Consider the following 22029-nt stretch of genomic DNA (forward strand, 5'->3'; position numbering starts at 1 on the left):
CCTTGTCCATGACTCCAAACTGCAGGAGCCGCAAGGTTCTGCAGCTAGGTCTCCCTAAAATAAACAAAATTCCAGTGTGTGACATTTTTGGCCTATTGGATCATTAGATCCAAATACTCATACACCCAACTTAGATGACAGGCCTAGACTCTGTTCCTCTGAACTTTGTTTTAACTTGTATCCAGAGATAGAGAATGATGGTCACATAAAATTCTGAGGTGTCATGGCCTTTTGTGAAGTTTTCTGAGTCCCTTCCCCACCATATGTTCTCATGTTGACTCTGATTTGGACATTGCATAAACCCTAATATAAGAATCTGTGGAGAAAAGATAGAGTTAAAAAAAAAAACCCTTAGTGATTTGCAAGGCCTAATCAAAAGACAAGACACACCCTGCAGTTGCTTTCCTGATCAGGAATCTTCAATAAACATCGGCCAAGAGTCTAATTATGGTTGTGGACTTTAGAGACCTCAGAGTGTGGATGCAATCACTGAAGGAAGGTCGAGTTCACTCATAAAAAGAGATTGAGACCTTCACTACATGGAGACAGTAGCTTACTCTCGGACTGAGGTGAAGAGTAAAAGTTAATGAAAGAAAAAAAGATCAAAAGTCAACAGGGCATTAAATAATAACTATATCCAGAATGTCATGGCTTTGAGAATTGGGTCGGCCTGGAAATAAAGGCCCTTGGTTAGGTTAGGTTACATTATAAGATAGGTTAGACTACAGGATAGGATGTGTTAGATTACAGGATACTTTAAATGAACTAAAAACTCTTGCCCGGGAGATAGTTATTGCTTTGGAAGTGGTGGGAAGCAAGCCAGGAAAGAATTAGAAAAGGAGACTGGGTGTGGGGCCTCACACCTGTAATCCCATCACTTTGGGGGGACCAAGACAGGAGGATCGTTTGAACCCAGGGGTTCAAGACCCACCTGGGCAGCATGGCGAAACCCTGCCTCTACAAAAAAATACAAAAAATTAGCCCGTCGTGGCAGTGCCCACCTGTAGTCCCAGCTACTCAGGAGGCTGAGGTGGGAGAATCCCCTGAGCCAGGGAAGTCAAGGCTGCAGTGAGCCAAAATTGCACAACTGCACTCCAGTCTCAGTGACAGAATGAGACCATGTCTCAATAAACAAAACTAGGAAAGGAAGAAAGCTTGAGATCTTAGAAACCAGGATAGACATATATGAAAGGAGAAAAGGATATACCTGCACAGATACAGCACCCAGATCTCAGACCCAATTGCAATCATTTCTCATGAAGGCAAGGGAAACCATCTACCTAACTGTAAACAGTGTAGCTAACATATATTAGGAAACAGTAGACGAAATACCATGACAATCTTAGTAGAAAGGGGTAAGTTATCATATTTCAGCAGTGATCTTATTGCCAGTACAAAACTAAATGCCAGTACAAAAACAAATGGCATTTGGAAACTTACAGTTGATTTCAGGAAAGGGCTGAATAATCCTACATAATGATGATGATGGTCACATAATAAATACTCTAGCAAAGGTGAGACCTTATGCAAAGATCTTTTCTATCTTGGATATAGCAAATAGGCTTTGAGCTCTACCACTGAAGGATATATGTTAATTCAAAACTATTCATGAAGAGAGGTAGACAGTTGTGAGATGAATAGTGCTCACCATCAACTTCCCATAGATATATGGAGACTCTTGAAGACAGCCCACATAATTTGGTAATCCAATATATTGATGAATTCTAGTATCTATATCACAGGAAGATCAGAAATCAACCAAGCATATCTTGGGGGCAATACAGACAGGGCTGAAAGTCAATGGAAAGATATAGCTTGGATCTGACTACAGTGGCCTAGATGAACGTTTCCTCAGCAGGAGAGCAATGTATCAGGAAAGGGACAAATGATCAAGTCACTAGGCCAACAAATGAAAAGAGCCTGTTATCAACAAGCTTTCATAATGGTTGCATTACAGTAAGAAAGGCCAATGCTTGGTCCAAATATCTAAATGAAACACTGGTACAGGGAAGGAATATCAGCTAGCATGGAGAACACTTAAAAAGACAATAGCTTGGGCACCATCTTTGGCCTTACCAAACACTTGAGAACCTTGTAACCTCTGCCTCATGATAATACCCAATACCATAGCTATTGGTGATACAAGAAAATTTCTTTTGTTAATTAGCTTCCAGAGGCCTGGAAGGCTTCTCTATCCTCTGTAAGGTAGCCTGGAAGAGCTCGGGGTTCCCAGTGCAGAATACTCTGATTCAGTCATACCACCCACTAGCTGTTCACAGAGGGAATAGAATTTATAAGAACAGATCAGTAATATGCTATCCAGTCATTACTCTTATTAAACACCCTATGCTTTCTAAATGAATTACTAAGGGCTAAGAAGAGCTATGCACACAAGGCGAGTACCTGAATTTGAGTTCCCTCAGAAGCAAATGCTGATACAAAGATTCTAATTCAAGTAATTTATTCAGGAGCTGACATAAGAAAACACCTACAGGTGAGCAGGGAAGTGATACAGGGAAAAGAAAGCAGTTAATAAGAGTGTGTTATCAAGACAGGCCCTACTGTGGGTGGTTGGAGCTTAATCTGGTGGGTAAACTCTGGGGAACCATAAATCACATACCTTAGTTACCTTGCTCAAGAGGTAAGAGAGTTGGGTATTCCTACACCAACTCCCATCAGTTTTTTTATTCAGAGTCACTTCCAGAGGTGTTAATCCCTAGCTCTTCCAGCCTACCATGCGGAGGGTAGAGAAGCCTTCTAGGCCTCTGAAAAAGCCTTCAGAAAGAGACAGTGGCAAATAAAAATCAGGTGGAGCACACAGAAATAATAAGGCTGAGGGATAGGTGACAGGACAGTTAGTATTAGCTATGTGTATTTCAACACAGAAAAATCTTACTCCTGTCTATTAGGCAGGATGGCTTGGGGAGATGAAGGAAACATGAGATGGAATACTCAGAGAAGTTGGAAATTTGGTAACAACCTGAGGATTTCAGGAATTGGTAAGAACACCTGGAGAGAAAGACATGTGGTGGCCTTGAAGCTGGCCTGGACTCTTAGCTGCACTGGCTAATGCACCATAGAGGGGGAACAATAGACCACAGTGGGGACTTTTGCCAATAATTGGGAAATAACAGTATTTTATTTTGATGACAGTAGATAGATTCACCAGTTAAGTAGAGGCTTTTCAAACCAAACACCTAGCAACTAAGATAGCTGCAAATATTTTAGTTCAAAAATTTCTCTTAACTGGGAGTCTTAGACAAAGAACCAAATTTGGAAACACATTTCATGGGAAAATTGTGTAATCTGACAAGTATCCAAGTATAGCCTAACACTCGTAGGCTAGGTAGCCAGAGAAAAACACAGAACTATACAATAAAGCCATACCAATGGCTATGATAAAAACAAGAGATTACTGAGCTCACCACCTGCCTTCTTTTGATTCTAAGGAAATTAGAGCCTGAGTAGCCAATGAATCAAGACAGAGCTTTACAAGGAACTCTGTGGAAGATCTAGGGTTGTTGGGAAATTCATTCACCCCTTATCTTTTACAGATAGAGGGCTTGAGTGAAGGAAGCCACTCAGGGTCTCTGTTTCTGTGCTCACTTTCCTCCTTGTACATTTTCCAAACAAGGAATCAGGTTGGGTCAGATTTCAATGTACCATTCCATTGGACCATTTTTGTTGTTGGGACTTTTACATTTTCAATGGGAGTTGAATTTCTCTGAGGAAATTTCACAATAAGAGGGGTTTCATATTCAGACTTGAGGCATTTTGTATTTCCAAGATGTTACTGTTTGGACTAAGCTATCATCTGGTGTTCACTGTATGGGGCTGTTTGGTAGGCTAGGTTCAACAATGTAGCTATACATACTTTAAGATGAGAAGTAGAATAGGTGATGAATTTTTCACTAAATATATAGTGTGGTCTTTAAGTTAAGTCCTGAATAAAACTATTTCACAAGTTTCTAAGGATGACATCAGAAGCATCCATTGAAGTCCTTGGGGAGCTGAATTTCACATCTCTTTGGTCCAAGAAAGACTCACAACAGCCATAATATGGAACAGGGAAATGGCTCCATGAAAAGAAGAACTTACCTGCAGATTTTTTCCCCTAAGGTAGAGAATCACATATTAGCTCAGCTACTGACCCCTTTGGATTACCAGAGAAAGAATGAGAATTAGAGATTATTAAATGTCCGTGTTGGGGTTCAAAGACCCTAACTGTGCCAGCTCCCACCCGTCATCTTCACTGCTCCCTAGGAAAAGAAAGGCTGAACTGACTGATCAGAGTCCAGACCCTTATTAGGCTGTTTTCTACTGCATACAACTTGGGGTTATCAGTAAAAGTCTTTGGTATCATTTTCTCCAGCACAGATGACTAACTACAGCTATTCATATCATTGGAGTGGAAAATTCCAAGGTTAGATTTTGGGCTGAAGAGCTCTGGAGTTTACAGCCAAAGCACCAGCTAGTGAAGTATTACTTTGCTCACCTTAACCTCCCTTCCTTACAGGAAAGGCAGTTAAGCCAAGGATAGATTTGGGTATACCTGGGTCCCCTGATATAATATCGTCCCAACCTTGTCTCTTAATAGAACCCCAATTTTACCCCAACCCCCAACAGGGTACAAGAGTCTAAGTGCTAATAGTGGAAACAGTAAAAATAATCCAACCAGAAACATGGCAGTAAGAGATATAAAATCCGGACAATGAATGGAGACTTAGAAGAGTCCCACAGACAGTGGGTTGTTGTTCTAGAAGATCTATTCCTCTATTGGAGAACCTCTATGAAGACTGAGGATGTGAAGAATGCTGACTTACACTCAGGGGCTACCCAGAATTTGCTAGTAGTACATTAAAGAGAGTCTGATAGGAAATGCAAAAAGATCTTGGAAGGGGGAAGAGACAACTCTTTAGTGGTCCAAACCTTGTTTTGGTAACTAACATCATTATCCTGCATTCTCAGCTTTACTTATTTGTTGTGTATTTCACACTAGATTCAGATCCATTTTCCCTGCTCTCTTACAATCTGACCCAGACTCTGAATTCCACACTAAAAGTTTCATGAAATAGACCCAGGTTAATTCCTGAACTGACAGTCTCTGTGACAGAGGCAGTAATGTAAGACATTCCATTTATTTCCCTACATTTGCCAGCCTTCTTTCAGGTATATAGGATGACAGGACTACTTTGGTGGCAATAAATATAAGTGGATGTGACACACGTCACTTCTGGGCTGAGGCAGTAAGTGCCACATGTTTCAGATGTTGCAGCCACAAAAGAGCAGAGCCTTAGTCATCCTGGAACCTTGAGTTACCATGTGGAGCAGATCCCTTCCCATTCCCACATCCCTCTGTCCTGCATGAGATATGTAGTGTGAGCAAGAAAAAAACTCTTGGTGTATAAAACCTCTGACACTTTTGAGATTGTTACCTGAGCATAACTGTATTCCTGACAAACACAGCCCCCCTTCTTCTGCATGCATAGTGCTTATTTCATACTCTAAACTTAATTGTTAATAATTCTACATGTTACACCCAGGCCCTTCTGAACTGGCTCTATGGGACAGAAGATCACACACAAGTCAGCAAGCAAAGCTTTAACTTTGAACCAAATACACAGTAGTAAACAATACAATTCAGTAAACACAACTACTTTCTACTGCACAAAAAAACAGGAAATAATTAAATTTCTTATAGACATTTCTTTATTATATTTTCCCACTTGAATATTTAGAGAATAATTTAAATGTAATGCATACTGACAGCAAGCACAGTATCAAATATTAGTTTTTTTAATATTTTTCTTTCCTCACCCTTTATTCCTTTGGAAAAAAATATTTAGATGACCTCAAAGAAACAAGTATTATGCTAATCACAGTATGCAGTAACACATACAAGCCCAGACTCAATAGAAAAGAAAGCAACAAAGAAGTGAAAAAGTCTTTCTCCTCAAATCATTTTAATTCATTTTTCCACAGCCATATAAATTTAAAGTATGAAACAACAATAATACAACTATAGAATCTAGGTTCTCTTTCAAAGCAGCGGCATATAAAACATAGAAAAGCTAAAACCTCAGCACAAGCTTCAAAAGAACAAGGACTGAGAGGATTTTGATGAAGACATGAAATGCACAAAATACAGTACACAAAATACTAGAATGCCATAAAATATAAAGCTACACATTTCAGGTAGAAAGCATTGTAAAATATATAAAATATGCAAGAAATCAAAACCAAAGAGATTTTTCTTAGAGTACCATGAATACACTGGAACTGGCAATTAGCATTTGAAGATGGGAACAAGAAAATAGCAGTTTCCCATTTAAAACTTTATTTCTAGGCTTTAGGATTTCACCTTCTTGACATCCTTCTTTCCAGAGCTCTCAGTAGCTGACTCTGCTTTTCTTTTCTGTGACTAAAATGGAAACAGATTTAATGTTCTGCTCCAATATGCACATTTTAAATGGCCCAACAATGTTAAATCTAGGATGCAAATGCATTAAAAAAAAATTTTAACATGAATATTCACTTAAATGTTATATTCACAGTTAATGTTCTATATAGCCCAACAAACTACATAACCCAATGTAAAATAACCTTCAAAGATGTTTCTTTTTATGAAAAGACATAAAATACCCATCAAAAATAGTCATCAAGTATCTACTTACACACGGTATTATAAATGTACTCTTATCTTAAAGAACTACTTAATGTTTTCTGGGCAAAATTTTATTTGTGAGTATATATTTTTTAAAAACTTATGATAGGTTTTAATACACCATATTTCATAACTTCTATGATACACATTTCTTTCACATTTTAGCATCTCTGAAATCAGGATGCATCTTACAACTGACGACAAATTACACCTGGCAGCATTTTCCCTCAGTGGTACATAAAATAATGCTGTGTCTTACAATGGAAGGCATCTTAGATTCGATGAAATATGGCAGTTTACTTAACCACACTCAAATAATACGATCTATTAAAGAATATTTTAAATTACAGCTATACAAAGCAACCTGACCGGATTAAAATCAAGTTATCCTATCAATTCAACAGTTCACTTACTACCAAGCAATGCTTTGTTGTCTGCTCAGAGTTCCCATTTGTAATCATAGTTCCACAAACATCAGAAAACTTACTTGATCAAATCAGAACTCCTAGTTTCAACTTTAGCCCCATCCCATCCCACCCTTACCCCTCTGCTACCCCCATGATAGCTCTAGTCTCAATTCAGAAGATTTCGCTTGCATTATACTTCTGTTTAGATTCATGAGGAATTTTTTAAAATACTGAGCCTAGTTACTAGGGAGTTCCTAACCACATGTTCTACAAACAAATAAGAAACATGGTAGTGATGTAATTCTTTTTCTGTCCAAAACAAATTAGCATTTCATAAAACCAGCTTTTATTTATAGGTATCACTATGGCATTAAACATAATATAGGCATTTTAATTATGTAAAAAAAAATGGGATCTACCTAAAAGTTAGGAAAATGCTGAAAATTTTACCATTGGAGTTTTAGTTGCCCGTTTCTTCTTTTCTGCTCTCTCTCTTTCCTCAATTTCCATATTTTCTTTCTCAATCAATGAAATCAGAGTGTTACAGCGTCTCTGGAATTCCTAAATGAAGTAATAAAAAGATTTTTAATTTCTGCAACCCAATCATAATCTTTAAAAGGCTGACAACTATTTAAATGTATGATTTCTGTGGTACAGAATTTCCAAAATTGCCATTTTTCTGAAAAATATTCACACAGAGTATTAATAGATTGCACCAAAAATAAGGAGTGGGGGTAAATGTCATTTATGGATGACTGGCTAAACAAACCGTGATACATCCATATCATATCATATTACTCAGCAATAGAAAGGAAAGAACTATTAATATAGTTAACAATCTGAGTGAACCTCAAGGGAATTATGCTACGTAAAAAAAAAGCTAATTTCAAAAGGTTACATACCATATTATTGCATTTATATAACATCCTTAAATGACAAAATCATAGAAAGAGAGAACAGATCAATGGTTGCCAGGAGCTAGGGAGAGGAGAAATGGTGGGTGTGGCTGTAAAGAGACAGCACAATGGAGTCTTACGGTGGTGGAGGTTACACCACTCTACACGTGACAAAACTGCATTGAACTGCACGCGCACACACACACACGCACATGTATAACTGATGAAATCTGAACAAGCTCTATAGATTATAGGAATGTCAATTTCCTGGTGGTGATATTTCACTATAGTTTTGCAAAATGTCACTATTAGGGAAAACTGGGTGAAGGGTGCATGGGACCTCTCTGTACATTTTCTTTACAACTTTTTGTGAATGTATAAATATTTCAAAATAAAAAGTTAACGTAGATCACATAAACAAAAAAAATAAGGGGATGTTCTATGGTCAAAGTAAGTTTTGGAAGTACTCAGTTTACAAAAGTTAAACAGATTTACTTATTACATAGCTTCTCTGAGCCTTTCAGTTTCCTATGTGCACTGTGAACCACTAGGCATACAGGATGCAGCAGTCGTCAAAAATACTTAACCAACAGACTTTCTTCTCACCGGGCATCTTGTGGGATCAGAGTTCTGGGGACCACATCACAGTAAACACTGCTGTATTTGTTAATTCAGAGCAAATAATACCTGAAAAGATTTCTACATTAACCTTGCCACTACCTATATTTCACTGTCAGCAAATCAATGCATGCAAATTATAAATACTTTTTATGAATGTATGGTGAGCATTAAACATGATTCATTAATATGGAATCTCATATATTATTAACCCTATATACTTTGCTATATTTTAAAGGTAAATAATGGTTTAATATCAAAGGATAAATAATATTTTAAGATATGATTCCTTTTCTGTATAAGCAAAAATGTCTGCCAGAATAGCCAAACACTCAAGAGAAAATGTAGGTTTCCTGGCAATTAAGAACAACCCCAACACACACACACACAAATGGTCAAAGTGCAGGAATAGAAAACTCACCAAAAAAAAAAAAAAAAAGTCCAAACATTAAAATCAAGTTTCACTGCAACTAATGACCAAAGAAGCGCAAAGTAAAACAATGCCATCTTCATCAAATTAGCAATGATATGTACAATGCTTGTATTCATGTACACATATATGGTATACATATCTGGTACTGACAATAAGATGTTGAAATGGGAACTTTCATTCACTGATGATGAAATGTCAATGCTACTATCTGCTATGGACTGAGGTATGTCTCTGCAAAATTCATTTGAAGCCCTAACCTGCAATGTGACTGCATTTGAAGATAGGGACTTTAAGGAGGTAATTAAGGTTAAATGAGGTCATATGGGCGGAGCCCTAATCCAATAGGACTAGTGTCCTTGTAAGAAGTGGAAGATACATCAAAGCTCTCCCTTTCTCTGCATGCACTCCAAGAACGGGCCACATGAGAACGTCATGTGCAGAAGGTGGCCATCCACAAGCCAGGAAGAGAAGCCACACCAGAAACCAGCCCTGCTGGCACCCTGATCTTGAACTTTCAGTCTCCTTAACGGTGAGAAAATAAATTCCTGTTGCTTAAGCCACCCAGTCTGTGGCATTCTGTTATGGCCGCCCAAGCTGACTAATACACTACCTTTCTCAAAAGCAAATTGGAAATTTCAATGAAGGATCTTAAAATTTTCATACCCTTTGACCTAAAAATTCCATTCCCAGAAATTCATTATAAGGAAATGAGATGTATACAAAGATTTACAAAATAATGTTTAGAGCAGTGTTAAACTGGGAACTAACTAAAATTTTGGTAATCTGGAAATAGAATACACAGACACAGATTATTATATATATATATATATATATACACACACAGAAAGAGCTAAAAGAATATTAACAACATTACTAGTCGTTAACAGCGGCTATCTCTGAGAGTAGGACCATTGATAACTTTTATTTTTCTCTTGATACTAGCCTGAATTCTCCAAATTTTCTGCAATGAACATTTAAGTCTTGGGCAATTTGTAACTTTTTAAGAACGAAAAATTGTTTAAAATTCAGTTTTATCTTTCCAAATAAAATCCAAAAAAAAAATGGCATACAACATAGGAAATGTAAGATTCAAAATAAGATCAACTATCCAGACAAATGAATTTTAGACTCTAAATGAAACCCCAAAGGAGGCAGAAAACCAGAGAGTCTAGCCAGAAAAAAATTACTCATTAATGAATTATTGTTTACCTATTAAAAATAATCTAACATAATACTGGCATGTTCAAGTTTCTTGTGTATCTTCAATTACCCTGGGTTAAATAATTTACCAACAGTAACTCTGAAATTTTCCTTACTTACCAAAACAATAGTGATATCTTTAGTATGCAGACCAAATATTCTTCATAGCTTCATTCAATAACACACATACAAATTAAACAGCATGTTATTCAATTTATCTATTATAGAAAGGGCTAAGTTGACCCTGATGAGATTTGATCGTTGGTTTCTAGGGAGACTAAATAGAGTCTTTATGTAAAGCTGATTCGTGAATCATTAAGCTATATCCTCTGGCTATTATTATTCTCAATAAGTAATAGTTGCTTGTGACTGGAGGTATCTTTAGATACATATCCATGGTTCATGTGGGTGATTCGGAAAAACAACTAATACTTTTGAGACAGCCTCCTATGCAAGGAAGTAGAATACCTCAAAATGACTATAAATGGACTGTGTAATTAGTTCATACCTTAATTCCTTTTAACCTGTCAATAACTACTCCAGACAGAAAAATAATCTAAGACTCTAGAGAAAGACATCAAGGAATGGGCAGATATAGGTGTTACCTTCCTAGCATAGGTCATGTCATGTTCTCTATAGATAATAGCTCCATTTTTTTATTCACATGCTTCATGACCGCCTAATGCAACATACGTTATCATAAACAGAACACTAGCTAAAACTAGAAGTTAAAAGGAGAAAGGCTAGATTACCAATAAAAAAAGACTCATTTATTGAATAAGTGACTATGAAATGACTATGAGAAATTTCATGATGTCAAAATCACTTCTTTTCCTATAATTTCTCCTTTCATATATTCTCCTAGACTCTTGTACATCTTCATCTTCCTATTTTGTCGGGGATTACAGGGAATTGTTCACAGGACCTCAAACTGTTTCCACAATTCTATAGTCTAATTATCTCTTTCTCTCACCATTTCCCCACACTGGATTTAAAAATGAAGTTGGAGAAAAACAGCACATAAGAGGAAAAGAGGAGATGCAAAAACAATAAAGACAACAGAAAAGAATAGGAAAATAACAAATAGAAAACTGCTCTGTAGTGTTAATAGCTGTGGCAAAAAATTCCTGTGTTCAAATGTATATGGGAAATGTTGGTTTTTTAAAATGTTAAACAAATGTCTTTATGATAGGACTTCTCAAAGCTTTTAGCATTCTAATGCAGAGTAGAAATGTGAATGGCAGGATTCAGTATCATCAGCATGTCCCAACTCTATCTGAACACAGAACTCTTGTTCTGCATGTCATCTGTTTGCACACCCTGGAACGACGTTTGGTAGAAATCAACTTGGGAAACGTTGCACAGCATGAGTGACGAATACAGCTAAGTTAGGATCAAAGTACAGGCATAACTTGTTTTATTGCACTTCACTTTACTGAGCTTCATAAATATTGTGCTTTTACAAATTGAAAGTCTGTAGCAACCCTGCATTGAACAAGTCTATGGGTGCCATTTTTCCAAGAGGATATGTTTACTTCATGTCTCTGTGTCACATGTTGGTAATTCTCACAATATTTCAAAAATCATCATTATTGTATCTGTTACGGTGACCTGAGATCAGTGGTCTTTTATGTTACTATCATAATCATTTTGGGGTACCACAAATCACATCCACATCAGATGGTCAACTTTATTTATAAATGTTGTGTGTATTCCGACCACTCTAATGACCAGCCGTTCCCCCCATCTCTCTCCCTCCCTCACACTTCTCTCTATTCCCTGAGACACAATGATATAGAAATAGGGCTAACTATAACTCCAAAATGGCCCCTAGATGTTCAAACAAAAGGAAAAGACTTACTTTAAATCAAAAGCTAGAAATGATTAAGCTTAGTGAGGAAGTTAAGGCAGGCCAAAAGCTAGGCCTCTTGAGCTAAACAACTAGCCAAGTTGAGAATGCAAAGGAAACACTCTTAGAGGAAATTAAAACTGCTATTCCACTGGAAGTATTCCCTATGAAAACTGGCACAAGACAAGGATGTCCTCTCTCACCACTCCTATTCAATACAGTATTGGAAGTTCTGGCCAGGGCAATCAGGCAAGAGAAAGAAAGAAACGGTATTCAAATAGGAAGAGAGGAAGTCAAATTGTCTCTGTTTGCGGATGACATGATTGTATATTTAGAAAACCCCATTGTCTCAGCCCAAAATCTCCTTAAGCTGATAAGCAACTTCGGCAAAGTCTCAGGATATAAAATCTATGTGCAATAATCACAAGCATACCTATACACCAATAATAGACAGAGAGCCAAATCATGAGTGAACTCCAACTCACAATTGCTACCATGAGAATAAAATATCTAGGAATACAACTTACAAGGGATGTGAAGGACCTCTTCAAAGAGAACTACAAACCACTGCTCAAGGAAATAAGAGAGGACACAAACATATAGAAAAACATTCCATGCTCATGGATAGGAAGAATCAATATTGTGAAAATGGCAATACTGCCCAAAGTAATTTATAGATTAAATGCTATCCCCATCAAGTTACCCTTGACTTTCTTCACAGAATTAGAAAAAACTACTTTAAATTTCATATGGAACCAAAAAATAGCCCGTAGAGCCAAGACAATCCTAAACAAAAAGAACAAAGCTGGAGGTATCACGCTACCTGACTTTAAACTACACTACAAGGCTACAGTAACCAAAACAGCATGGTATTGGTACCAAAGCAGATATACAGACCAATGGAACAGAACAGAAGCCTCAGAAATAACACCACACATCTAACCATCTGATCTTTGACAAACCTGACAAAAATAAGCAATGGGGAAAGGATTCCCTATTTAATAAATGGTGTTGGGAAAACTGGCTAGCCATATGCAGAAAACTGAAACTAGACCCCTTCCTTACATCTTATACAAAAATTAAATCAAGATGAATTAAAGACTTAAACATAAGACCTAAAACCATAAAAACCTTTGAAGAAAACCTAGGCAATACCATTCAGGACACAGGCCTGGGCAAAGACTTCATGAGTAAAACACCAAAAGCAATGACAACAAAAGCCAAAATTGACAAATGGGATCTACTTAAACTAAAGAGCTTCTACACAGCAAAAGAAACTATCATCAGAGTGAACAGGCAAACTAGAGAATGGGAGAAAATCTCTGCAATGTATCCATCTGATAAAGGGCTAATATCCAGAATCTACAAGGAACTTAAACGAATTTACAAGAAAAAAACCCAAACAACCCCATTAAACAGTGGGCAAAGGATATGAACACACACTTCTCAAAACAAGACATTTATGCAGCCAACTAACATATGAAAAAAGCTCAACATCACTGGTCATTAGAGAAATGCAAATCAAAACCACAATGAGACACCATCTCACACCAGTTAGAATGGCAATCATTAAAAAGTCAGGAAACAACAGATGCTGGAGAGGATGTGGAGAAATAGGAATGCTTTTACACTGTTGGTGGGAGTGTAAATTAGGTCAACCAGTTCCTCCAGTGTGGAAGACAGCGTGGCAATTCCTCAAGGATCTAGAACCAGAAATACCATTTAACCCAGCAATCTCATTACTGGGTATATATCCAAAGGATTAGAAATCATTCTAATATAAAGACACATGCACATGTATGTTTATTGCAGCACTGTTCACAATAGCAAAGACTTGGAACCAACCCAAATGCCCATCGATGATAGACTGGATAAAGAAAATGTGGCACATATACCCCATGGAATACTATGCAGCCATAAAAAAAGATGAGTTCATGTCCTTTGCAGGGACATGGATGAAGCTGGAAACCATCATTCTCAGCAAACTAACCCAAGGACAGAAAACCAAATACAGCATGTTCTCACTCATAGTGGGAGTTGAACAATGAGAACACATGGACACAAGGAGGGGAACATCACACACTGGGGCCTGTCGGGGGGTGGGACACTAGGGGAGGGACAGCATTAGGAGAAATACCTAATGTAGATGCTGGATTGATGGGTGCAGCAAACCACTATGGCACGTGTATACCTATGTAACAAACCTGCATGTTCTGCACATGTATCCCAGAATGTAAAGTACAATTAAAAAAAAAAAAAAGTGCTACGCCACTGAACACACAAGTGATAAGAAAGTCAAACAGCCTTATTGCTGATATGGAAAAAGTTTTAGTGGTCTGGATAGATCAAACCAGCCACAACATTCCCTTAAGCCAAAGCCTCATTCAGAGCAAGATCCTAACTCTTCAAAATTCTATGAAGGCTGAGAGAGGTGAGGAAGGTGCAGAAGGAAAGTTTAAAGTTGGCGGAGGTTGGTTCATGAAGTTTAAAGAAAGACGCTGTTTCCGTAACATAAGAGTGCAAGGGGAAACAGCAAGTGCTGATGGAGAAGCTGCAGCAAGTTATCCAGAAAAATCTAGCTAAGATAATTGATGAGGGTGGCCACACTAACCAATGAACTTTCAATGGAGACAAAATACCCTAATATTAGAAGAAGATGCCATCTAGGACTTTCATAACTAGAGAGGAAAAGCGGATGCCCAGCTTCAAAGCTTCAAATGACATGTTTACTCGTTAGGGGCTATATGCAGCTGATGACTTTAAATTGAAACCAATGCTCATTTATTATTCTGAAAAACCCTAGGGCCCTTAAAAATTATGCTAAATCCACTCTACCTTAGCTCTAGAAATGGAACAACAAAGCCTGGGGTGACAGCACTATTTATAGTATGGTTTTCTGAATATTTTAAACCCACTGTTGAGACCCTACTCCTCAAAAAAAGATTCCTTTTAAAATATTATTGCTCTTTGACATTGCACCTGGTCACCCAAGAGTTCCGATGGAGATAACATATAAGAATATTGATGGTTTTCATGCCTGTTAATACAACATTCATTTGCAGCCCATGGATCAAGGAGTAATTCTGACTTTCAAGTCATATTATTTAAGAAATACATTTTATAAGACTATAGCTGCCATAAGTAGTGATTCCTCTGATGGATCTGGGCAAAGTAAATTGAAAACCTTCTGGAAAGGATTCATCATTCTAGATGCCATTAAGAACATTTGTGATTCATGGAAGGAAGTCAAAATGTCAATATTAACAAGAGTTTGGAAGAAGGTGATTCCAATCGTCATGGATGACTTTGAGGAATTCAAGACTTTAGTGGAGGAAGTCACTGCAGATGTGGTGGAAATAGCAAGAGAACTAGAATTAGAAGTGGAGCCTGAAGATGTGACTGAAATGCTGCAATTTCATGATAAAACTTGAATGGATGAGGAGTTGCTTCTTATGGATGAACAAAGAAAGTGGTTACTTGAGAAAGCATCTACTCCTGGTGAAGATGCTATGAACACTGTTGAGATGACAACAAAGGATTCAGAATTATACATAAAATTAGTTAATAAAGGATTGGCAAGATTTGAGAGGACTGACTCCAATTTTGAAAGAAGCTCTACTGTAACATGCTATAAAACAGCATCACAAGCCAAAGATAAATCTTTTGTGAAAGGAGGAGTCAATCAATGTGGCACACTTCATTGTTGTCTTCTCTGAAGAAATTGCCACAGCCACCCCAACCTTCAGCAACCACCACCCTGATCAGTCAGCAGCCACTCACACTGAGGCAAGACCCTCCACCAGCAAAATGATTACAACTTGCTAAAGGCTCAGATGATTGTTAACATTTTTAAGCAATAAAGTATTTTTAATTAAAGTAAGTACTTTTTTAGACATAATGCTATTGCTCGCCTTATAGACAAAACTTGTATATGTATTGAGAAACCAAAAAATTCATGTGACTTGCTTTATTGTGATATTTGCTTTATTGTGGTGGTCTGGAACTGAACCTGCAATATCTCCAATGTGTGCCTGTGTAAAGAACCTGGGAACTAAGAAAAAAGAACTTAAAAATTTTACTTAATTCCATTGACAAAAGGATCCTATAAACAATTTTTGAGCAGGAGGAGTGATGTAATCAAAAGCGTACTATGTACTCAGAAATCTTTTCTTGATACAGATTCTCACTAGTAGTTCATAAAATCATAAAGGAAATTTTAAAAGTCATTCAGGTTGACGTTTGAATCCCTACTACTAGGTCCTTGCTAATTAGTCGTACAGCCTGTCTGAATTATTCCAATGATGGGGTACTCACTACCTCACAAGGCTGGCTATTCCAACTTTGGACAAGTTAAAAATGTTCCTTTATGCAAAGCTATAATTTGCTACCTCATGGTTTCCAAGAATTGGTTCTAGGTCTAACTTTTGTAGACATTAGAGAACAAGCTGATTTCCTCTTCCATATGACAATCTTTCACATATTTCAAGGAAGTTCCCATGCCTCTATCACAGTCACCCCTAGGTCCCCAAATACTCCTCTTTAAGGCTAAATATCCTCTCCCTTTATACACCCATCCTTCACTTAACCCATTTCTTACAGAATTGTGTAACACTTATATCAACCCTTGCTTGTAATTCTTTCCACCTTTCTTACACATACTTTTAAGCCAGGTGTTGGTACATAGTTTCTATAAAGAGCCTGACAGCAAATATTTTTAACTTTGCAGACCACACAATCTCTGTCACAACTATTCAGCTCTGCCATTGTAGCATGAAAACAGCCAAAGACAATACATAAACAAATGTGTGGCCATTTTCCCAAAAAATCATACTTAAGAACCCTAGAATGTGAATTTTGTATCATTTTCACATGTTGCAGCAAAATATCCTTCTTCTTTTGATTTTTTTCAACCACTTAAAAATATAAAAATCATTCTTTGCTTTCAGGCCACACAAAAACAGGTGGTGGGCCACAGTTTGCAAGTCCTGTTTTAAGCTACAGACTCAGCTTCACTTTAAACAAAATTGTGCTGCCTTGCTTCTCCATACCTTTTTAACAGTTTATGATTCTATTCAAAGCAAAGTCACTCAAGTTTCAATTTTTGAATACTAGGATATGTATCTCCACCTTTAATAAATGATGTAATGTTTGCAGTGAGCGGCACTGCCCCTTAGTGTGTGGTGAATATCAATCATCCTGGGCACTAAGTTCAAATATCCTTTGTTCCAATACTCAGCTTCAAAGCATCAATTCAAAAGGCAGAGAAAGCATCAGTAGACTTGAAGTGACTTATTGAAAGAGATTAAAGAGGATCCACATTACATTTCCTATGTACTAAAATCCTAGACACTAAGCCTACCTAAGTCTGAATGGCAGAAGGTCTGTGCCTGTTATGGTTGAAAGTCAAAAGCAGCTGAATGAGCAAGGGCACACAAAAAACTCCACTCCACATTTGTGCCTCTGAATTTGTAGGTAAAGTTCTATGAGGTCAGAATTTTCTTCTACAGCTCTTAGTAAAACAAAATGGACATTGTTTCACCTTTGCTCTTTTTTAATCGATGTCTTCACCTATACATTCTGCAGCATATTTCCCAAGTTCCTAGTCACTTTTGAATCTCTATCATACTAACAAAAAGCAATGGCAGTCTATATTAAAATGCACACAGGCAATTATATGAGAGTTAATATTCAAATAAACATGTCCTACATTTCACAAACAAGTATTAAATGTTATGATGCTTTTATGTAACTGCTGCTGCTTAAGCATTGCTATTTAGAAACTACTGTATCACTGGGCACGGTGGCTCACACCTGTAATCCCAGCACTTTAGGAGGCCGAGGTGGGCAGATCATGAGGTCAAGAAATCGAGATCATCCGGGCCAACATGGTGAAACCTCATCTCTACTAAAAATACAAAAAATTAGCTGGGTGTGGTGGCACAGGCCTGTAGTCCCAGCTACTCGGGAGGCTGAGGCAGGAGAATCACTTGATCCCCGGAGGCAGAGGCTGCAGTGAGCTGAGATTGCACCACTGCACTCCAGCCTGGCAACACAGCAAGACTCCGTCTCAAAAAAAAAGAAAAAGAAAAAAGAAAATGTTGTATCACTTCCGCACAAGGTAATGCGTAAGAATAAATACCTTAAATGAACCCCTGTTAGTGCATTAATTGTATCTCATGTCAGATTGTTACAACAGTTCAAGGTGCCAAATCGAACACTATTGCTGCATAATAAAACACATTTATAACTGGCTATTCAAGCTTATGAATAAATAAAAGCTGCAGGGATGATAGCCAAATAAAGTCTAACCTTAGAAAAAGTTAGATTAAAGGAAAAGTAAAATGAACTCCAACCCACTGGCATATCTGCTTGCATTCTATCCAAATGTGGTCCAACTGTAGGAGTCTACGGGATGGAAGCAAACTTAAATACAACAGTTCTATGCCCATTTATTCACTGAACGCCTACTCTGAGTCAAGTGCTATGCTGGTCTCTTTAAATATAACTATTAATAATTGTGGCCAGGCACAGTGGCTCATGCCTGTAATCCTGATACTTTGGGAGGCCGAGGCAGGAGGACTGCTTGAACCCAGGAGTTCAAGACCAGCCTGGGCAACACAGTGAGACCCCATCTTCACAAAAACTGAAAAAGCCAGCTGTGTGCAGTGACATGCAGTGACATGCGCCTGTAGTCCCAGCTACTTCGGAGGCTGAAGTGGGAGGTTTGCTTGTGTGCAGGAGTTTTAGGCTGCAGTGACCCATGATCATGCCACTGCACTCCAGCTGGGCAAGAGAGATAAAGACCCTGTTGTTAAAAAATAAAAAAAATTTAATAAGAAAAGAACATTTTAGTCTTTTAAGTGCATGAGGAAGTAATAAATTCCTAAGTGCATAAATATATGTAGTTCCAAATATTTTAATTCTATAGTCAAGAAGAACCCATCAGTACATTTTACAGTTAATCAGTTTTACCAATGATGTATTAATTCATATTTTTCATACTCTACTAAGAATGTAATGCTCTAAAATATCAATATTAGGCTGGGCGCGGTGGCTCATGCCTGTTATCCCAGCACTTTGGGAGACCAAGGTGGGTGGATCACTTGAGGTCAAGAGTTCAAGACCAGCCTGGCCAATATGGTGAAATCCCATCTCTACCAAAAACATTAAAAATTAGCCGGTTATAGTGGTGTGCACCTGTAATCCCAGCTACTTGGGAGGCTGAGGCACAAGAATCACTTGAACCCGGGAGGCGGAGGTTGCAGTAAGCCGAGAAAAAAAAAATTAGCTGTTATCACACAACTAAGTACTAACATGGAAATTAAAAATCATGAGTAGCTGTCTTTCCTTATGAAATTTTCCTAGACTACACTCCATAAGCAGCACAAAGAAGTGCTACTGTGACTATAGAACAAGTTGGCAATTTTTTAATTTGACTGTCATTTTTCTAAAGTATCTATAAAGAAAATCCATTTCTGACTGGACTGATGATTTTAAAATATCCTGTGCTGAACCAATAACCTAATTAATATTTAATACCTCCTGATAAGCCAAAAACAGGGAAGTTAATAAAGAGCCAAAGCAGTATTTTCTAAAAAGTATTTTTTTCCTACAATTCTAATGGAGAACGTCATTTTCTTACCTTTTAAATAGAAAACACTTTCATTTATAATAAAGCTGTGATTTGAAGACAAGCAGTAATAACAGAATTTTTATTACATTGTATACCACAGTATGTGATTCTCTTTCTGAGATGCTATCAGAAAAATGCATTGAAACTACTACAACAGACAGGGTAATTGTAATGACTAATTACTAATACTCGGATTCAACTCTAATATATACAAGGCCACAGGCAATGTACACACAGGCTCTTGAGCTGGCTGGAAAAGGAAAAAGCTCCCCAGAGGTTAAAAGGTAAGATTTTTTTTTAAAACTAAAATTAAGAGTCAAAGCAACCCTGCAAATAATACAATAAATGGTTCTATCAAGAAAAGTTCCTTATTTCAGAGAGCTAAATTCTGCTTTTTCTACTTTAAGTACTTAGAAGGACCTAAGAAGGTACAAAGAATTACTGATTGAATGTTGGGTACTCTTTCCACATGTCCTTTGCAGTAAACTGACTAATGTGCTAGACCTTTTGGGTCTCTCAGATTCTTCTCGAATCTCCCAGTCACGTTTAGTCTGTCACTAAATGAACAGAGATACTCTCCTGACCATTCATTTCCTAAAAGAAGTGGCAAGAAAATTAAGCTAATGTTGGTAAAGGAATTGGCAAACATTATATAAAAGGTACCATATAAATACAAAGGATTACTTCCTCTCATGGTTATTTGGTAAAGGTCCTTTTAACTCTGATAGTTTTTGACTATCCTAAGACTATGACCTCATTCTAGGATGGTTTTCTTAGAAAGAAAATGGTAGGGCAATTCATATGCTCTGAGCTTAAAAAGCTAAGTTGATCATATCCGTCCTACTTGTTTATGTAGTTCAATAGAGGCTGATTACTTACTTAAAGACCACACAAGTTCTCAGAGAAAGAAATCACAATCCTTTTAGTACCGAGAAATTGAACTGAAACTCATTTTCTCTTTTGTATAGCTAGCATTTTTTAATGAAAAAGAGCCTCAAAGAAATCTGCAACCTTTAGCTGAAGGCTTTCAAAGTGAGTCATATTTAGAAGCGGAAGTTCGTGCCTTTAAGCACTTTATGACTGTTAGTTAAGTCAGAAGCCATGAATTCAGTACTTTGAGATCTCTGAATAAAATACAACTATCAAGGTTTCTACTTTGTATAAGATGCATTTCAGACTATTCATGTCTCTGAGAAAGAAAAGGGTCATCTTTAAGCAAGATCATTTTTAAAGGTATCTTTAGTAAGCTAAGTTCAATGATTAGTAAGATTTTCATTTGAACACAGTGACACACTCACATAATGAATCAAATTACATTCTCTGTAGTTCTAAGATGGGATTTTTCAGAGAAATAACTTCTTTGTATTTCAGAAATCATAAGTGCCTTTTTCAAAGGGGGCAGTTTCTCTTCCCAGATTGTGAATGTGATTCACTATACAGAACAGTTATTAAAAATGAAAGCGGAAAAGAAGATCATCAAGGACCATCAATCCATTTCTATAATTTCCTAATTGTTGATATTATCACGAAATATTCTAAAAAGAAGTTCCAAATGTATGTGTATTTTAAAATATATTATTTATACTCTAAATCCAGAATTATAAGCAAAAATTATCCATTAACTAGAAGGGAAATAAAAATTTAATAGAAAAAAATAAATAAAACTTTTCAATTAAAATATTTAAATACAAAATAAACTACTGCATGTTTTTGAAGATTGTTCAGAAATAATAAATTCCACTTTCTAGAAGGTAATTGAAGACAGAAATGTCTTCATTTTTAACAGACAAAAAAGATTTCATTTTATGATCATTTAAATAGTTAATATGTGCTTTTTAGAAAATATACTTGAGATTTAAATTTTTTGGTAAAGAAAGAGTACAGAGGTAAATGTTTCGTAAAAAGAAGATGGAGGAAAAACAGATTTTTTACAAGGGAGTTCAGAGACATCTAGTGGTTGGTAATATTATACTGGATTTTTTTCTTAGAAAATAAAATAAGGTTATGTAGTTCCACAGTTGTGTTCACATTATAAATAGTATAAGATTTTCCTTGCAGTTTGAATGCGTTTCGTCCTACTGGTTTAATGATTCCAGAAACTGAAAACAGCATTAAGCTCTCAACCTTTTTAAAAAATAGCAAAATATCACTGAAATAAAAACTCAAAATTCAATAACTGTTCTATCACAGAAAAGGGTATGTTTGTTCTAAAACATGATTAACTGACAAATGCAACTAGGCATTTGTCTTTTACAAGATGTTAGTGGTGCTCTAAATTAAATCATTACATGTATAAAACCCCAAATGGCTAAAAGATTTATCCCACATG

At 36.9% G+C, this 22029-nt stretch overlaps 1 protein-coding gene across 3 annotated transcripts in view; it reads right to left on the reverse strand.

Moving 5' to 3' along the window:
• Nucleotides 1–5686: 5686 nt before the first annotated feature.
• Nucleotides 5687–22029, reverse strand: part of SMARCA1 (SWI/SNF related, matrix associated, actin dependent regulator of chromatin, subfamily a, member 1) — a 77104-nt gene continuing 60761 nt past the window's right edge. For 2 of the 3 annotated variants that reach the window (XM_011936967.1, XM_011936966.1), the window contains 2 exons: nucleotides 7522–7632; nucleotides 5687–6421 (listed from right to left, as the gene is read on the reverse strand). In XM_011936967.1, coding sequence (XP_011792357.1) covers nucleotides 6350–6421; nucleotides 7522–7632 — 183 coding nt within the window. In that variant the 3' untranslated portion in view covers nucleotides 5687–6349. Of the gene's footprint in view, nucleotides 6490–7490; nucleotides 7633–22029 lie in introns of all 3 variants that reach the window. The other variant, XM_011936968.1, reaches the window with a different exon arrangement.

This window comes from Colobus angolensis, unplaced genomic scaffold (assembly GCF_000951035.1).
Source record: "Colobus angolensis palliatus isolate OR3802 unplaced genomic scaffold, Cang.pa_1.0 Scaffold159, whole genome shotgun sequence".
Lineage (NCBI taxonomy): Eukaryota > Metazoa > Chordata > Mammalia > Primates > Cercopithecidae > Colobus > Colobus angolensis.